At 39.9% G+C, this 14,283-nt stretch overlaps 1 protein-coding gene across 1 annotated transcript in view; it reads left to right on the top strand.

Annotated features, from left to right (window-relative positions):
• PLCH1 (phospholipase C eta 1) overlaps nt 1–10,558 on the top strand; it is a 76,567-nt gene extending 66,009 nt beyond the window's left edge. Inside the window, exons 15-19 of the mRNA XM_072959495.1 lie at nt 17–101; nt 2,037–2,183; nt 2,440–2,519; nt 4,547–4,901; nt 7,376–10,558. Coding sequence (XP_072815596.1) covers nt 17–101; nt 2,037–2,183; nt 2,440–2,519; nt 4,547–4,901; nt 7,376–9,456 — 2,748 coding nt within the window. The 3' untranslated portion in view covers nt 9,457–10,558. The remainder of the gene's footprint in view (nt 1–16; nt 102–2,036; nt 2,184–2,439; nt 2,520–4,546; nt 4,902–7,375) is intronic.
• The last annotated feature ends 3,725 nt before the right edge of the window (nt 10,559–14,283 follow it).

Genomic DNA, 14,283 nt, shown 5'->3' with positions numbered 1-14,283 from the left:
CTCTTTATTCATATAGATCATTGATCCTTTTGTTGAAGTTGAAATTATCGGATTGCCAGTAGATTGTTGTAAAGATCAGACTCGTGTGGTAGATGACAATGGTAAGATTATAATCTGTGTTCCCTTTTAATAAGGATACTCTAGAAATAAAATCTGCACTGAAAAAAGGTGTCTACATGGGAGAGAAACAAATCTCTAAAATCTGTAGCTGCCATTTGAGTTTTGTTAAGATTTTCAACGCATCACCCTAAGTAAATGTGGAATTGATGCATTATACATTTTGATGGATGTTGTAATCTAGCCTCTCAAGACTTTTGCTTTTGAAGCAAATATTTTTTTCCAGTGAAATGAATGGGTAATATTTACACACCTGGGTTAAGGCTTCATGTAGGAAATGACTCTCGTTATATTTTTATGTTGTTTTCAAGACACAAGTAGCCTCAGAGTTCTCATTTGTGAAGCCCACATCCTGATGAGCTCTCATTCTCTCTGAGCATGCAGAGCTCTAAAGGCAAGTGCGGCATGCTCTGGCAAGTTTGCTTCTTGATGACGTACTTGTGGTGGATGGGCGCGTTCTCCTTGTGTTTTGGCCGTAATGTAAAGAAAGCTTTCTTTACTCAAGCCTCATGTTTTTCTCTTAATAATCTTCTAAAGTTGTATGTATTCGTACATTTACAAACATTATTTTGCATGCCAGTTTTTCTCAATCTCTAGTCATTAATACTCTAAAGAAAATCTAAACCATAATCCTCAAAATGTTTGGGAAATTAGAGTTTTTGTAGAGAGAACTTAAGAGGAGTTTAAGGAAAGGAATTTGGGGGTTCAAGAGCACAAACCTATAACTTAGGAAATAACATACTTAAAGTGAGCAAACTTCCCGTACTGTATATTCCGGCCAATGCTCAATAATTTTTTTTATTTTTGGTCTTAGAGGTAATTGAGATGCCATCATTAACCCAACAGAAAGTATCTCTTCTCTTATTCAGGAGGGACATCTCAATGATTTTCAGTCCGGAATTCATTAGCTGAGACATTTAATAGGGTTAAGTGGCTGATACCTCTGGAATGCATAGATTTAATGATACTAATTTTCATTTTTAGAAAAGAAAAGCAAGCTTACAGAATACTTGAATTTTTATCAGTTTATATAATTATTTATTCTGAGTTTTATCAAGAAATAAATATATGTTTGCCTTTTAGAATTTGAGTTGGATTATAAACCTTTCCTCTTTATTTTCAATAGCTATGAAGATAGATCAGCTTTTGTGTATTAAGGTCTTGCTTCATGAGAAGCCACTGGAAATCAATAGTGCCTGGTCTCATTTGGCTCGGTCACTAGTTGTATGACACTAGGCACAGTATTTTCTCTGAACATCAATTTTCTCAACTATAAAGCAAAAATTATATTTCCTACTTTTAAAAACTGAGCATGAGTTACCTGTGTAATTTTTAAAAGTTATATATTTTTGAAAGTCAATAATATATATATTAATTAGAAAAAAAAAAAACTCCTGCCCTGCCACCCTTAGAGGATTGCCATAAGCATTAGATAGGATGTTCTATGTACAATAGCACTGAAACCTTACAAAACACTTGCTGGTGGTCATTGCAGCAGCAGGATCTTGGGTGGGTGAGAAGCATCACTCTGTTTGGGTGGGGTGGGGGTGGGGGAGAGAAATTCTTTATTGTTTTTGCTAAAACATTATTCTTAGATCACTACTGTAGATAATTTTTTGAGCTTATTGAAACATGCTGAATATTGTCTAAAAGAGCTTTCTCTACAATGCAATTTGGCATTAAAGATTATCAGAATTGATATAACAATTTACAGGCAATTTTCTTCCCAATTATTTTCAAGCAATGGGGTGAATTCCAAGGCTGTATTTCAGTAAGGCATCCCAGGGTGGCTTGGCCGTCTTCACGAGTTTAATAACCGTTGTGAGCAATTTTCACTGTCTGTTTTGCAGATGTTACTGCTAAATCATTTTTAGCCAAGCCCTTTGCTTTTCTAATTTTTCTTTTCCTATTTCTCTGAGGCTTTAACCCTATGTGGGAAGAAACGCTGACATTTACAGTACACATGCCAGAAATAGCTTTGGTTCGGTTCCTTGTGTGGGATCACGATCCTATTGGAAGAGACTTTGTTGGGCAAAGAACTGTGACCTTCAGCAGCTTAGTGCCTGGTAAGTATGGGGTGGGGGTGCTTTTCTTTCTAGACTGACCATTTCTTTTTCTTTGGAAGAGTTAAAATCTGATATGTGATATACAGGCTATGTGGCATATATGACTGTATAAAACATATGTCCTGTGATAATGAGAGTGTTAACATGCTTTGTGAAATGTAAAGAACTAAAAGTCAGATATTTAATTCTGTTGCACCAATGGGAAAGTCAAATGCAAGTTCAACTAAAAGATAACTACTCTCTCTACTTTTATCAGGCTACCGGCATGTCTATTTGGAAGGACTGACGGAAGCATCCATATTTGTCCACATAACCATCAATGAAATCTACGGAAAGGTGAGAAAGATCACAAGGCTTAAAGCCACATGCGACAATAATATGGTCCTTCACAAAGTTTTCTTTAACTAATTGCATAAAAGGAATGTATATCTCGACAAGCTGTTCTTTAACAGAAAACTCTAGGGAAACCCAGCCCACTCTGCTCCATGTGCTCTCCTGCCTCCAGGTCCCTGTCCACGCATGCTCCTTTCTCTCTTTAGGGATGTGTACTCATTCCTTCCACCTAGAGGCCCTCTCTGGGCTTAACAGAATTGAGAAAACTATGATGCTCTCAGGTGATCATTTGTTTGACTAAAACGGTAAAGACAGAGTTACACGTTTGAATTTTATTTTCATCCTTAAAGAGACCCAGCTGGCTGCAGTGGGAAATGCAGTCTCAAATATTTGAACTGCCTGTACTAACGCGGGCTGTGATCCCAGCCGGTTCTAGGCAGGATGCATTCATGTAGTGCCGAGGTATTTAACTGAAAATCTAAAACTCATGAATGGATTTAAAGCCACCTACCGGACTTAAGAGACCGGAAAAGTGTATTGTAGCTCTCTCCTGATGCTAAGTTCTTCATCACAGAACTCACTTGTGGTTTATAAATCAATAGGATGTCCTCTGGCAAGGGGGGACGTGTCCAAGGGGACGTGGCCCCTGGAATCAATTTTCAGGACTAGATGTGATTTGGAGGGACTGTAACTTTGAGGCGGGTTCAGGAATGTCCAGTGCTCTTTATCAGAAAGTCTCCATAGCCTGGAGCTTCCCCTCCAGAGGTACATACATTCTCTAGGCCTCACCTTCCCTATCTCTACCTGTGGGGCTGAAATAATACCTACTTCGTAAACAAATATGTTATCCTTAAAAGGCTGCCTGGCACATAGTAAATGCTGAAAAATGTTGGCTAATATTAATATTATTAAGGCTACAGTCCAGCCGGTAGGGAGTGAGCCAATTCAGCCTGATGTAGGAGGTACATGTTTATCCGTAACATCCCTCAGTTGGGAGGGGTGAGGTGCTGAGGATCCTAATTTCTAAGACTGATGAAGTTTTATACCATGACTTTCTGTGTTTGGCCCTGGGTTGTTTGTGCTGTTTGTTGGGATCTCCCCTCTGGCCTGAACACACACAAATGTAAATGATTGAAAAGTGATTCTTGAATTTCTAGGAATTCCAAGCTAACTAAGCAGCCTCTCTAGCATTTATCATGCTCGTGGGAAATAATAAAATTCAGAGTTTGTTTAAAACTTGAGCCAGAAAGAACATATGAAAAATACAATGTTCTATAGGATTTGTGTGTTCTATTAAATGTCTGCGTGGAAGTTGTACTATTAATTACTTTCAAGACGTGTTTGGGTTGAGATGCATAGACCACAGCGTGGTGGTGGTGAGTCGAGCAATGAATGAACCTATGACCAAAAATCACCAATAGTGGGAGAAAGAGTTTATAGAACATATGTGGGTTTTTTTCCTTCTGTTTTTACTTGTGCAACCTTCTTGAATGAGCCCAAATTGTGTTTTGTTGTGCTTTTTTTCCCCCCTTGCAGTGGAGCCCTTTAATACTCAACCCCAGTTACACTATATTGCACTTTCTAGGAGCTACAAAGGTAGTCTCAGCATGGTGCTTTGTTCTTGCTGGTGTCTTTCTCTTTGACTGGTCATGGCGGCATGCTCTCACCTTGCTCCATTTTCCTGCTTACCACTTCAAAACATGCCTCTGTTGCTTTAAGACGGCTGAAGTTCGTAACAGTCTGCTAACTGTGGACACTTTTCCTACCATCTTGTCATCTTTGGGCAAGAAACTTCCCGGAAATCCTGGTTGTGAACATGGGAGGCTGCCTTCCTCACAAAATCAGGTTGACGAATCGTGCATGATGTTGTGCAAACATGCTGCGAGCACCTGTTTGCTTGGTTTGAATATCCTTCAGTGGCTGTGAGGTTTTGTTTCATATCCATTTCTCACGGAGCTGTCATTCTAAAAGGCAAGCAGTTGAGACAGTGGCATTTGCTTAACTTGTGGTTGGTCCTTTTGTATCTTCAGAACAGACAGCTCCAAGGTCTAAAGGGGCTGTTCAATAAGAACCCCAGGCACTGTTCTTCAGAAAGCAGCTCCCATTACGTTCGGAAGCGATCAATTGGAGATAAGATTCTGCGACGCACAGCCAGTGCTCCAGCCAAAGGAAGGAAAAAGAGCAAAACGGGCTTCCAAGAGATGGTAGAGATAAAGGATTCTGTGTCTGAGGCTGCAAGAGATCAGGACGGTGTCCTGAGAAGGACCACACGGAGTCTGCAAGCGCGCCCTGTGTCCATGCCTGTTGACAGAAGTCTTCTGGGGGCTTTGTCGCTGCCTGTCTCTGAAACAGCAAAAGACACCGAAGGAAACGAGAAAGCTCTGGGTAAGATGCTTGAAGTTTCTCTAAGAATACACCCCTCTAAGCCACATTTTGGTCCCTGATTACCATCATGACATGGTCGACAGTTGGTAGTCAAAGTAAAATATACTGAAAAAATCAGTAATTTGTAATGTTAACTTTCAGGCCAGATTTTAGCCTTTGGAAGGAAAGTGGTAGAAGAACTATTTCCTAGTCTCCTAAAACCTCAAAATACCACTGACATCTGAAACTGACAGTGAGGGATAAGGGAAACTGGCAGTGCGAGATCAGGTATAATGGCGTGGAGCCTACAGTAGACGGAGGGAGAGACCTGCAGATACCAGTGGAGATCATGGTTGTCTACATGGGCACCATTCTTACTGATTGTTCTGAGGTTGTTTAGAATTATATTGACTTTTCTGAAGTTGAATCTAGTTATATTCTTTCCCACCACGTAACGTGTTTCCACAATTGAAAATGTTGATGGAGAAAGAGGAAAAGCCAGATGTTAAAAGTAAGCCATCTTCTTCACTTGAGAGAGCTTGGCTTCCTCAGGAGGTAACTTACTCAGTGTTTTCCTGTGGCCGCCTTTCCCTGAGCCCTGAGTGTTGGCAGGGAAAGAAGCCTGCCTGCAGCTCCTGTCCAGTTGTAACTCCTCAAGCACAGGGACCAGGCGTTACCCATCTTTTCCCCTAATTTGAACATAATGCTTCACTCATATCAAGCGCTTGATCATGAGTGATGCCTGCTTTCCAGTGTACCAAAGAGCTCTTGCCTTGTGTCTTAACTCCTTCCCCCCACCATATTTTAGTTAATTTGGGTATCAGAACTGTGTCCATTAGATGTCTCTGCAACAGATAAGTTTTAATTAAATCAAAATCATCTCAGACAGTAGAACATGATACTTTGTATTTCTTTTAGCAGAATTCTTTCATCATACAATCTAATTTCAATGATCTATTTTCTCACAAAGTCCTCTTGGCTTGTATTGATTTTTATTGTAAGATAGTCTAGGGAAACAAACCAATTTCTGAATGGTTTGTTTGAAGGAGAAAATGGGAGTTTAGAAGTTTGAAATTTTGCTAAGAGCAGTATCAGAGAAGAAATGAAATATGTGCTTTAGAATTTCTTTCAAAACTCCATTTTGGGGAAAAATAAACTATTTTATAAATATATAATTATAAGAAACTCCATTTTGGGGGAAAATAAAGCAATAGAAATTGGTAATAATTAATATAGTTAATCCTGTTAATGCCACAATTAAAATGTTAATATCTTTAAGATGAGTTAGAGAGCAATAGTTGGTATTTCTTTCCTCCTTTTAAAAAAGTTACATAAGTTAGTTATTCATCTACATAGTATAATATATTTAATAATACATAAATGAATATATACATATAAAACTTGTGGTAAATATGGAGCAGTACATAACCATGCAATGATTCAAGTTATCATGTAGAAAAAATGTTAAGTGCAGGAAATTCAGAATACAAATTTCTTTTCATAATCCCATCCCTCTACAAAAGCTTACAGCGGCTATCTCTGAGAGCATCGTATAATATTTATATTTTCCCTTAAAACTCTTGGGTTTATCAAATTTTTATGATGAATTTTTTTCGTTAGGAAAATATTTAATAAGCTAAACATATTCTTCTTGATTTTCGTAACTGAAACATAAAAATATTAAAATAATCTGATTAAGAATACTTGAGCATCTAATATTGTCTTCGCACTACACTAAACATGATGGGGTGCCCCAAGTTACTTTGAACTGTGTATTTTTTTATAGTTTTCCTTACTGTGCCTGATAGCTTACTGCGTCTTTCAGGGGAGAATGCAAATGAAGATGTTATTTTAAAACCAAAAAAGGTGATTAATGGAAAATTAGATATTAGCAACGGCATAGAATTGGTGACCAGTTTTTTATTTTTACATTTTGAAGTCAACAGATAACACATTTTAATGGATTTATTGCACCTTCCAATTTGTTTTAGAAATTAACTGGTTAAATTAAGTCTTTTGCCAACATGTTTTTTAAAGTGATATGATCTGTGTTTTTTTTTTTAACTAATACATGTATAACTTTGAAAGCTTACAGTATCTTGCTTACAGGTACCACAATCCTTTGTTTAACAGAGCTGTCTTGTTCTGTTTTTATTGCCATGCTTCTGTGTAGTACAAATCTGAATAGGAAACAACATAAGGTAATCTTCACTGTAAAAGTATGGTAACTCATTGACATTTTTTTGACAATGGATATTACATCCTTAGCTGATGTAATAGCTATTCAAAGGGAAGGTTCAGTGAAATTACTATATATTTTACCATTTATCCATCACACAGACACTTTGTTGCAAATCTACACAATCCATAATTATATTTTGTCACGATGTAACAAATTTACATTCTTCATTTGTCTGTCTGAAGACAAACGTGAGTGTTGGCAGGTCCTGTGTAAAATGGTGCATGTCACTTAAAATGTTGTTTGTTTTTTTCAGCAGAAGATAAGGATGGCAGAAGAGATGGGAAGGCAAGTATCAACAACCAACATTTCCCAAATTTCAACAAAAAGTCATCCTCTTCTTCCAGCACTCTCCTCCTTAAAGACATCGACCAAGGGGAATCTGCCATTTCTGCTGCCAACTTATCAATCACAGAACAGTTGGTACCAGGTCCTAAGAGCGGGAGAACCAAGTCACACGTGTCAAGTGATTGTGAGAAACACCAGTGCCCCAACAAATCTCTCTCCCCAAGGCAACATTTGGCTCGTGATCCTGTAATGGGCCTAACACAGGATCTGGGTGTTGTGAAAACCAAGGAAAATGGGAATTCTAGGGACTTTGTGGTAGGGCAAAGCACACTGTCAGGAAGCATCCTTTCTCAAAGCAACCTGGAGATTAAGAAGCTGGGAGGTAACTGGGACAAGGGCAGAGCTGCCACATCTTTTTCTTTGTCAGATGTCTCTACACTTTGTTCTGACATACCTGATTTGCATTCCACCACGATTCTGCAGGAGAGTGAAATTTCCCATCTGATTGACAACGTCACTTTAACAAATGAGAATGAGCCTGGCAGTTCCATCTCAGCACTGATTGGCCAGCTTGATGAGACTAGCGACCAGGCTAACCTCACAGTTGTTTCTCATCTTCAGAGCACCAGTGTGGTGTCGGGCCATCCTCCTTTGCCCACCATGGACCTCAAAATGCCCCTCAAGCATGGCTTTTCCAGTGGAAAACCCGAGTCATCCTTTTTGTGCTCATCTCCTGAGCGGATTGCATTCTCGGGGCCCAAGACCTCTGAATGCACAACACACACAGTTGTTGGTGAAAATATCTACACTCCTGTCTCTAAAACCAAACCAGGTGATGACCTTCCTGGGAAGGCCAAGACGGGGGCCGTGGAGAATTACCTGCCTCGGTCCTCTAATACTTCTCACTCCTGGTTACCGAAAAGTCCCACCAATGGAAAAGACTGGGAAATACTGAAGAACCGCAGCCCTGCCACTTCCACTGACTTCACACTGGAAGATGTAATAGCAGATCCTACTCTCTGTTTAAATTCTGGGGAGAGCAGCCTCGTGGAACTGGATGGAGACTCAGAAAATCTGTCTGTAACAACCTATGACTATAGGAGAGAGGGCACAAGTCACCTTGCTTCTCCTTTAAAACTGAAGTCCAGTCAGGATGCAGTGGAACATTTCCAAAGAGGCTTGAGAAATGGCTACTGTAAAGAGACTCTCCACCCTTCTGTTTCTGGAATATTCAACAATATTCAAGATGTCAAAAGTCAAAATACTTACCAACTAGCCTATCAGGGTGCTGGTTTTATGCATAACCATTTCTCAAATTCAGATGCAAAAATGAACCAGACCTCTGGGCCTCTGTCTAGTGTTCAAGACCTGCATGCCCCTGCCCCTGAGCAGCCCCCACACCCTCCTCTGCCTGCTCTGAAGCTGCCCAGTCCTTGCAAATCCAAAAGTCTGGGGGACTTAACATCGGAGGACATCGCCTGCAATTTTGAGAGCAAGTACCAGTGTATTAGTAAGAGTTTCGTAACCACTGGCATCAGAGACAAGAAGGGTGTGACTGTGAGAACAAAGTCGTTAGAGCCTATGGATGCCCTGACCGAGCAGCTGCGGAAGCTCGTGTCCTTTGACCACGAAGAAGGCTGCCAAGGGCTGTTTCCCAAGCAGGATGCCAGTCACTTCCCCAGGGCGCTGGTCAGGAAGTTGTCATCGAGGAGTCAGAGCCGAGTGCGCAACATTGCCAGTCGTGCCAAGGAAAAGCAGGAAGCCAACAAGCAGAAAAGCGTGACCCCCGGCACTGTGGGGGCAGTGGTCCTCCGAAGCAAACCCTCGGCGCCGGCGCCCGCGGGGAACCGGCACTCCACCGGCTCGTACATCGCGGGCTACCTGCGGAGCGCCAAGGGCGGCGGCGTGGAGGGCCGCGGCATCCCCGAGGGCGCGTGCGCAGCCCTGCGCGCCCGCCACGCCGACCAGTTCTGTTCCGATCACTCCGTTTTGCAGACGGAGCCGAGCAGCGATGATAAACCGGAAATTTATTTTCTCTTGAGACTGTGAATTACATAGAGCTGCGTTTTCAATGTTTACAAGGTATTCCATTGTAGAATGTCTTTTTTCAGTTTTCGGTAAATATGGTCCCTGGCTTTGAATCGGGTTTCAAATGTATTTTTAAACTTGTATTTCCGTCTCCCTTTGACTCCATGTGTTCTTGTTTGTGCGTTCGTGTATAGATTCGGGTGATGTTTCCCGTGCACCTATGATCTTTCCCCTCTGAGGTGTAAACTCTCTTGGTATGACTTACGTGCATGCCCTAGATGTGAAACTTCGCAGCTGCTTGAGTTCTAACGTCTGTATGTTTCACTCAGATGCTCTTTACTCTGTGTCCTGAGATCACAGTCACACGTAGTCATTTTCACTCTCTGACTATTGAGTTAAGAGATTTTTACAAAGGACAAAGGGATGAATTCTTTATTTTAAAGCCATTGTCTTCGTTCCTGATTCCCTTCTTTACTGAGAAGCCCAGATGCATTTTTATAACTCAGTAATAAAAGCTTAAAAGTTACCTTAAAAGAAGATTAAAATAGTTACCTTCCCTTTCAAGATTTCTCTACCCCACTTAGAAGGAGAATCCAAGGGAGATGGGTAGGTACACCCCCAACACCCTCTCATTTTAGAGTAGGCAGTGAGGGTATATGAGGAATAGCACAAACTTTTGTATATAAGGACAACATTGTTTTACCTAAATTTTGTTACATATTTTTGCTAATGGCTTTGTATGTAACAAGAACACAGTTGCCAAGCCGTTTGTTGTACTTTTGAATTTTCTGATTAAATGACAGACTGCAAATAATGGCTTTTAGAATGAGGGGCTTCCGGCAGATGCTAACAATAACAGTAGCACAGATTGAAAACTTCCCAAAGCTTACAAGAAAGAAAAAATATTTTCTCATAATAAAACCCAAGTGAATAGATAATTAGAAGAAACCTTTTCCCTTCAGGGAGCCACGTAACTATATTTTAGTACCAGCATACGTTATTTTCACTGTGAATCCATTTTTTATTGCATGTTCAGATGTCCCTCTTTGCTTTTTTGTAACATACCTGCAATGATGTTCTTCTTGGAATTCATGGAAATATAATTAAAGGAGATTTTTAAACACTTGGTGAATTTTTTATTTTTTCAGTTGAAGCTCATATGATGACTGTTGAGTAAGGAACCCAGAGCGCTCTGAGATATTTACCTTTTCGTCTCTTTGCAGCAGGAGATACTGCTTCTACAGGAGAGTTCTAAGCAGCATTTTATGTCTTTGAGTGTTCTCACTGTGCTTTAAAGACCGGATTTGTAAGGTGACTTGAAAAGAAATCAAATGCAGTGAGTTTATTTGCATTTGGTGTTGATGTTGCTGGTTTAAAAATCCTTCCCAAATCTTGCCTGGGGCAGGAGTGGCGGAAGGCGGGCTCGATGCTGTGTTTCACAAGTCAGACTACCTGCAGCTTTGTTGTATGGAGGAAAAGGGGAGAAGAAAGCAATTAGACCCTGCTTTCTCTCAGTTCCCAGCCCTGAACTTTTCCAAATGCTGAGGGATCCTCTCTTTGGAAAGCATGGGGGTGCTGGTTGGGTTAGGAGTGTGGTAATGAATGGAGAGTGACCCATTTTCCATCCCTTAGTGAGCAGGAGATGATTTGTCTTCTTAGGAGTTCTGCACCCACAAAGTTCTATCTTATGACCTTGGTTTGTTTTTCATGTATCCTTGTCTTAAAGAGATTAATGTCATGTAAAATTGTTGAAATTCATTTGCAAAAAGGGATAGCATTTATCTGCCTTTTATAACTGGATGGAATCTGTATTCTGAAAAAAATTCAGGCATTTGCATATGGATGTCAACCCTGACCCAAAATGAATTAGCAGCAACATTAATAGTTGGTGCCAAGTGATGGGTTATCAGACCAACCCCTTGGGTACCCACGTGTGTCTGTCGCCAATACATGAAGTATTTTCTACTGATAGGAAGAGAAGGGAAAGCAATTTCTCTATTACTACTTGGGGACTGCCTGATAATGAAGAGAAGGCAATAAAGCTTACATTTTACTGGAAGCTTATAGTGCTTAGATTAGACTTCTGATCAGAGTTTCACTTGTTTGGAGGATAGATCAGGGAAATCACAAAGCAAGTGAAACGTCAAGCAAGATATTAACAAGCTTTCTGAGTTTTTTCTTTTGAGACCTAGAGAGTCTAGGAAGTCCCCACTCTTTGCAAAGCCTGACTAGAGCAAACCCCTTGGGGTTTCTCTCATTTGACTCCTTTCACAGAGGCTGGGTGGAGTATTCCAAGGCTGAGCAGTTGACAGGATTCTGGGAGAGTTGATGGCAGCAGTTGTAATATCTACAGAGTGAAGCTTCTTAACATAAATCTGATCCAGCCGTCTTTCCCACTTAACACCCATTAGTGAATCCCCATCACTTATGGAATAAGGTTCCGTAGCCTTGCATACAAGGTCTTCTTTGATTGGGTGCCTTTATTTCTACAGCCTGGTCTCCTCTGCCATAGAATGCCCTTTTCTCCTCTGCCCACTACATTTTCCAAGATGTATCGTAGCGAATACTTTCCTCTAGAAAGCCTTCTCTGGTTGTCATCTCTTCCCTGGTTGTACGAAACCCATCAAGAAGTACTCAGTTCCATTTATTTGGGGGCCTCTGATTCCACCCCATTGTATCCATCTTTTCACGTGCCTGCCTCCTCCACTAACTTTAGACCCCTCTGAGGGCACTGCTTATGCCTGGTGACCTTTTGGTAGCTCGAGGCTTGGGGTTAGTTGTATTCAGTAAATGTTTGATAAATTGTGAGAAAACATGTCTGATATCTCAGTTTGTTGTATGCATGGAAGGAGGAAGAGGCACCGAATCTCGTTTCAAGTATTGTGATGACTGAGTTTATCTTTGTTTCCCTTTAATTTTTTTCATTTCTACTTTTTCATCCAGCCCATCCTTTTCTCTCCTTTTTGATTTAGCATCTATTTAGTCATTTTCCATGAGTAAGAGTAGCTGATTTTTGTCAAGTATCCTGTGATTTAAAAAGTTTTGTATGTAGTGCATCTCACTTTGTCCTTATAAGGATTTTGTGACAAGATGAGGTTATCTCCATTTCATAGCATCCGAAAATAAATCTCAGTGATTTGCCCAAGGTTATGGGGCCTAGGAAATCACCCAGCAAGGTTAATCCAACTCCCACTTTGGTTCTCTTCCCCTACGCACCACTGCCTTTCCTGAAGACTTTAATAAATATTTAGTTAGCATCCACCCTGGTCTAGGGACTCAGCTGGCTGCTGGGATTATGAGAAAATGGATTTGTTTTTAGAGAGCCACCAGCTGGTAGAGATGCTGAGACATAATCCATTGGTTTTGTTCCAAATGTCCAAACAAATAGATACATATTATGCACAGTAGTTGAAAATATAAGGAAAGAGGATTATGATATCCATGGATAACACACTGTTTAAATGTTAATAAACTTTATTTTTAGAGCAGTTTCAGGCTCATAGCAAAATTGAGCAGGAAGTACAGAGATTTCCCCTGTGCCCTCTGTATCCCTCCCGCTGCACACAACTTCCCCCACTATGAATATCGTGCACTACACTGAATGTATTTATTATGACTGATGAACATACACTGCCACATCATTATCACCCGAAGTCCATAGTTTATATTAGGGTTCACTCTTGGTATTATACAGTCTCTGTGTTTCAATAGATGTATAATAAGATGTATCCACCATTGTAGTATTATACAGAATGGTTTCACTAAAAGCCTAATTACCTCTACCCCCAAACTCCCCACTCCCCAGAAACCACTGATCTTTTTACTGTCTGCATAGTTTTGCCTTTTATAATGTCATATACCTGGAGTCATACAACCTTTTCTTACTGGCTTCTTTCACTTAGAAATATGCGTTTAAATTTTCTCCATGTCTTTTCATGGTGTGATAGCTCATTTCTTTTTAGTGCTGAATAATATTCCATTGTCTGCATGTACCACAGTTTATCCACTCACCTGCTGAAGGATATCTTGGTTGTTTCTAAGTTTTGGCAATTGAAACAAAGGTGTAACAAACATCAATATACATGTTTTGTATAGATGTATGTTTTCAACTCTTAGGTAAATACCAAGAGCATGATTACTGGCTCATATGTTAAAGAGTATGCTTAGTTTTATAACAAGCTGCCAAACTGTATTCCAAAGTAGCTGTACCATTATGCCTTCCCACCAGGAATGAAAGAGAGCTCCTTTTGTTCCACATCCTCACTAACATTGTTCTTCTTCAATATTGAATTGGTTATTCTGGGTCTTTTAATCTTCATATAAATTGGTCTCTCGATAACCACTAAATATCTGGCTGGGACTTTGATTAGAATTGTGTTGAATTTATAGAACAAGCTGGGAAGAACTGACATCTTGACAATTTTGAATCTTTCTATCCATAAACAAGCCATCTCTCTCCATTTATTTTATTCTCTTTAGATATCTTTCATTGGAATTTTGTAGTTTGCCTAACATAGATCTTGTACATATTTTGTTAGGTTTATACTTAAGTATTTTCATTTTGTGGGGGTGCTAATGTAAACGGTAGTATGTTTTTAATTTCAAATTCCGCATGCTCATTCCTGGTATAAGGAAGGCAACTGATTTCTGTATATTAATCTTGCATCCTGCAATCTTGCTATAATCACTTATTCCAGGAGGATATTTTCTTTGTTTTACTTTTTATCAATTCTTCTAGATTTTCTACATAGAGAATTGTGCCATCAGTGAACAGAGACAATTTTATTTCTCCTTTTCCAATCTGAATGCCGTTTATTGTTTCCTTTTTTTGTCTTGTTATCTTAGCTA

This window comes from Vicugna pacos, chromosome 1 (genome assembly GCF_048564905.1).
Source record: "Vicugna pacos chromosome 1, VicPac4, whole genome shotgun sequence".
Taxonomy (NCBI): domain Eukaryota; kingdom Metazoa; phylum Chordata; class Mammalia; order Artiodactyla; family Camelidae; genus Vicugna; species Vicugna pacos.
The sequence above is the reverse complement of the archived record's forward strand: the minus strand, read 5'-3'. Positions and strand labels throughout refer to the sequence as shown.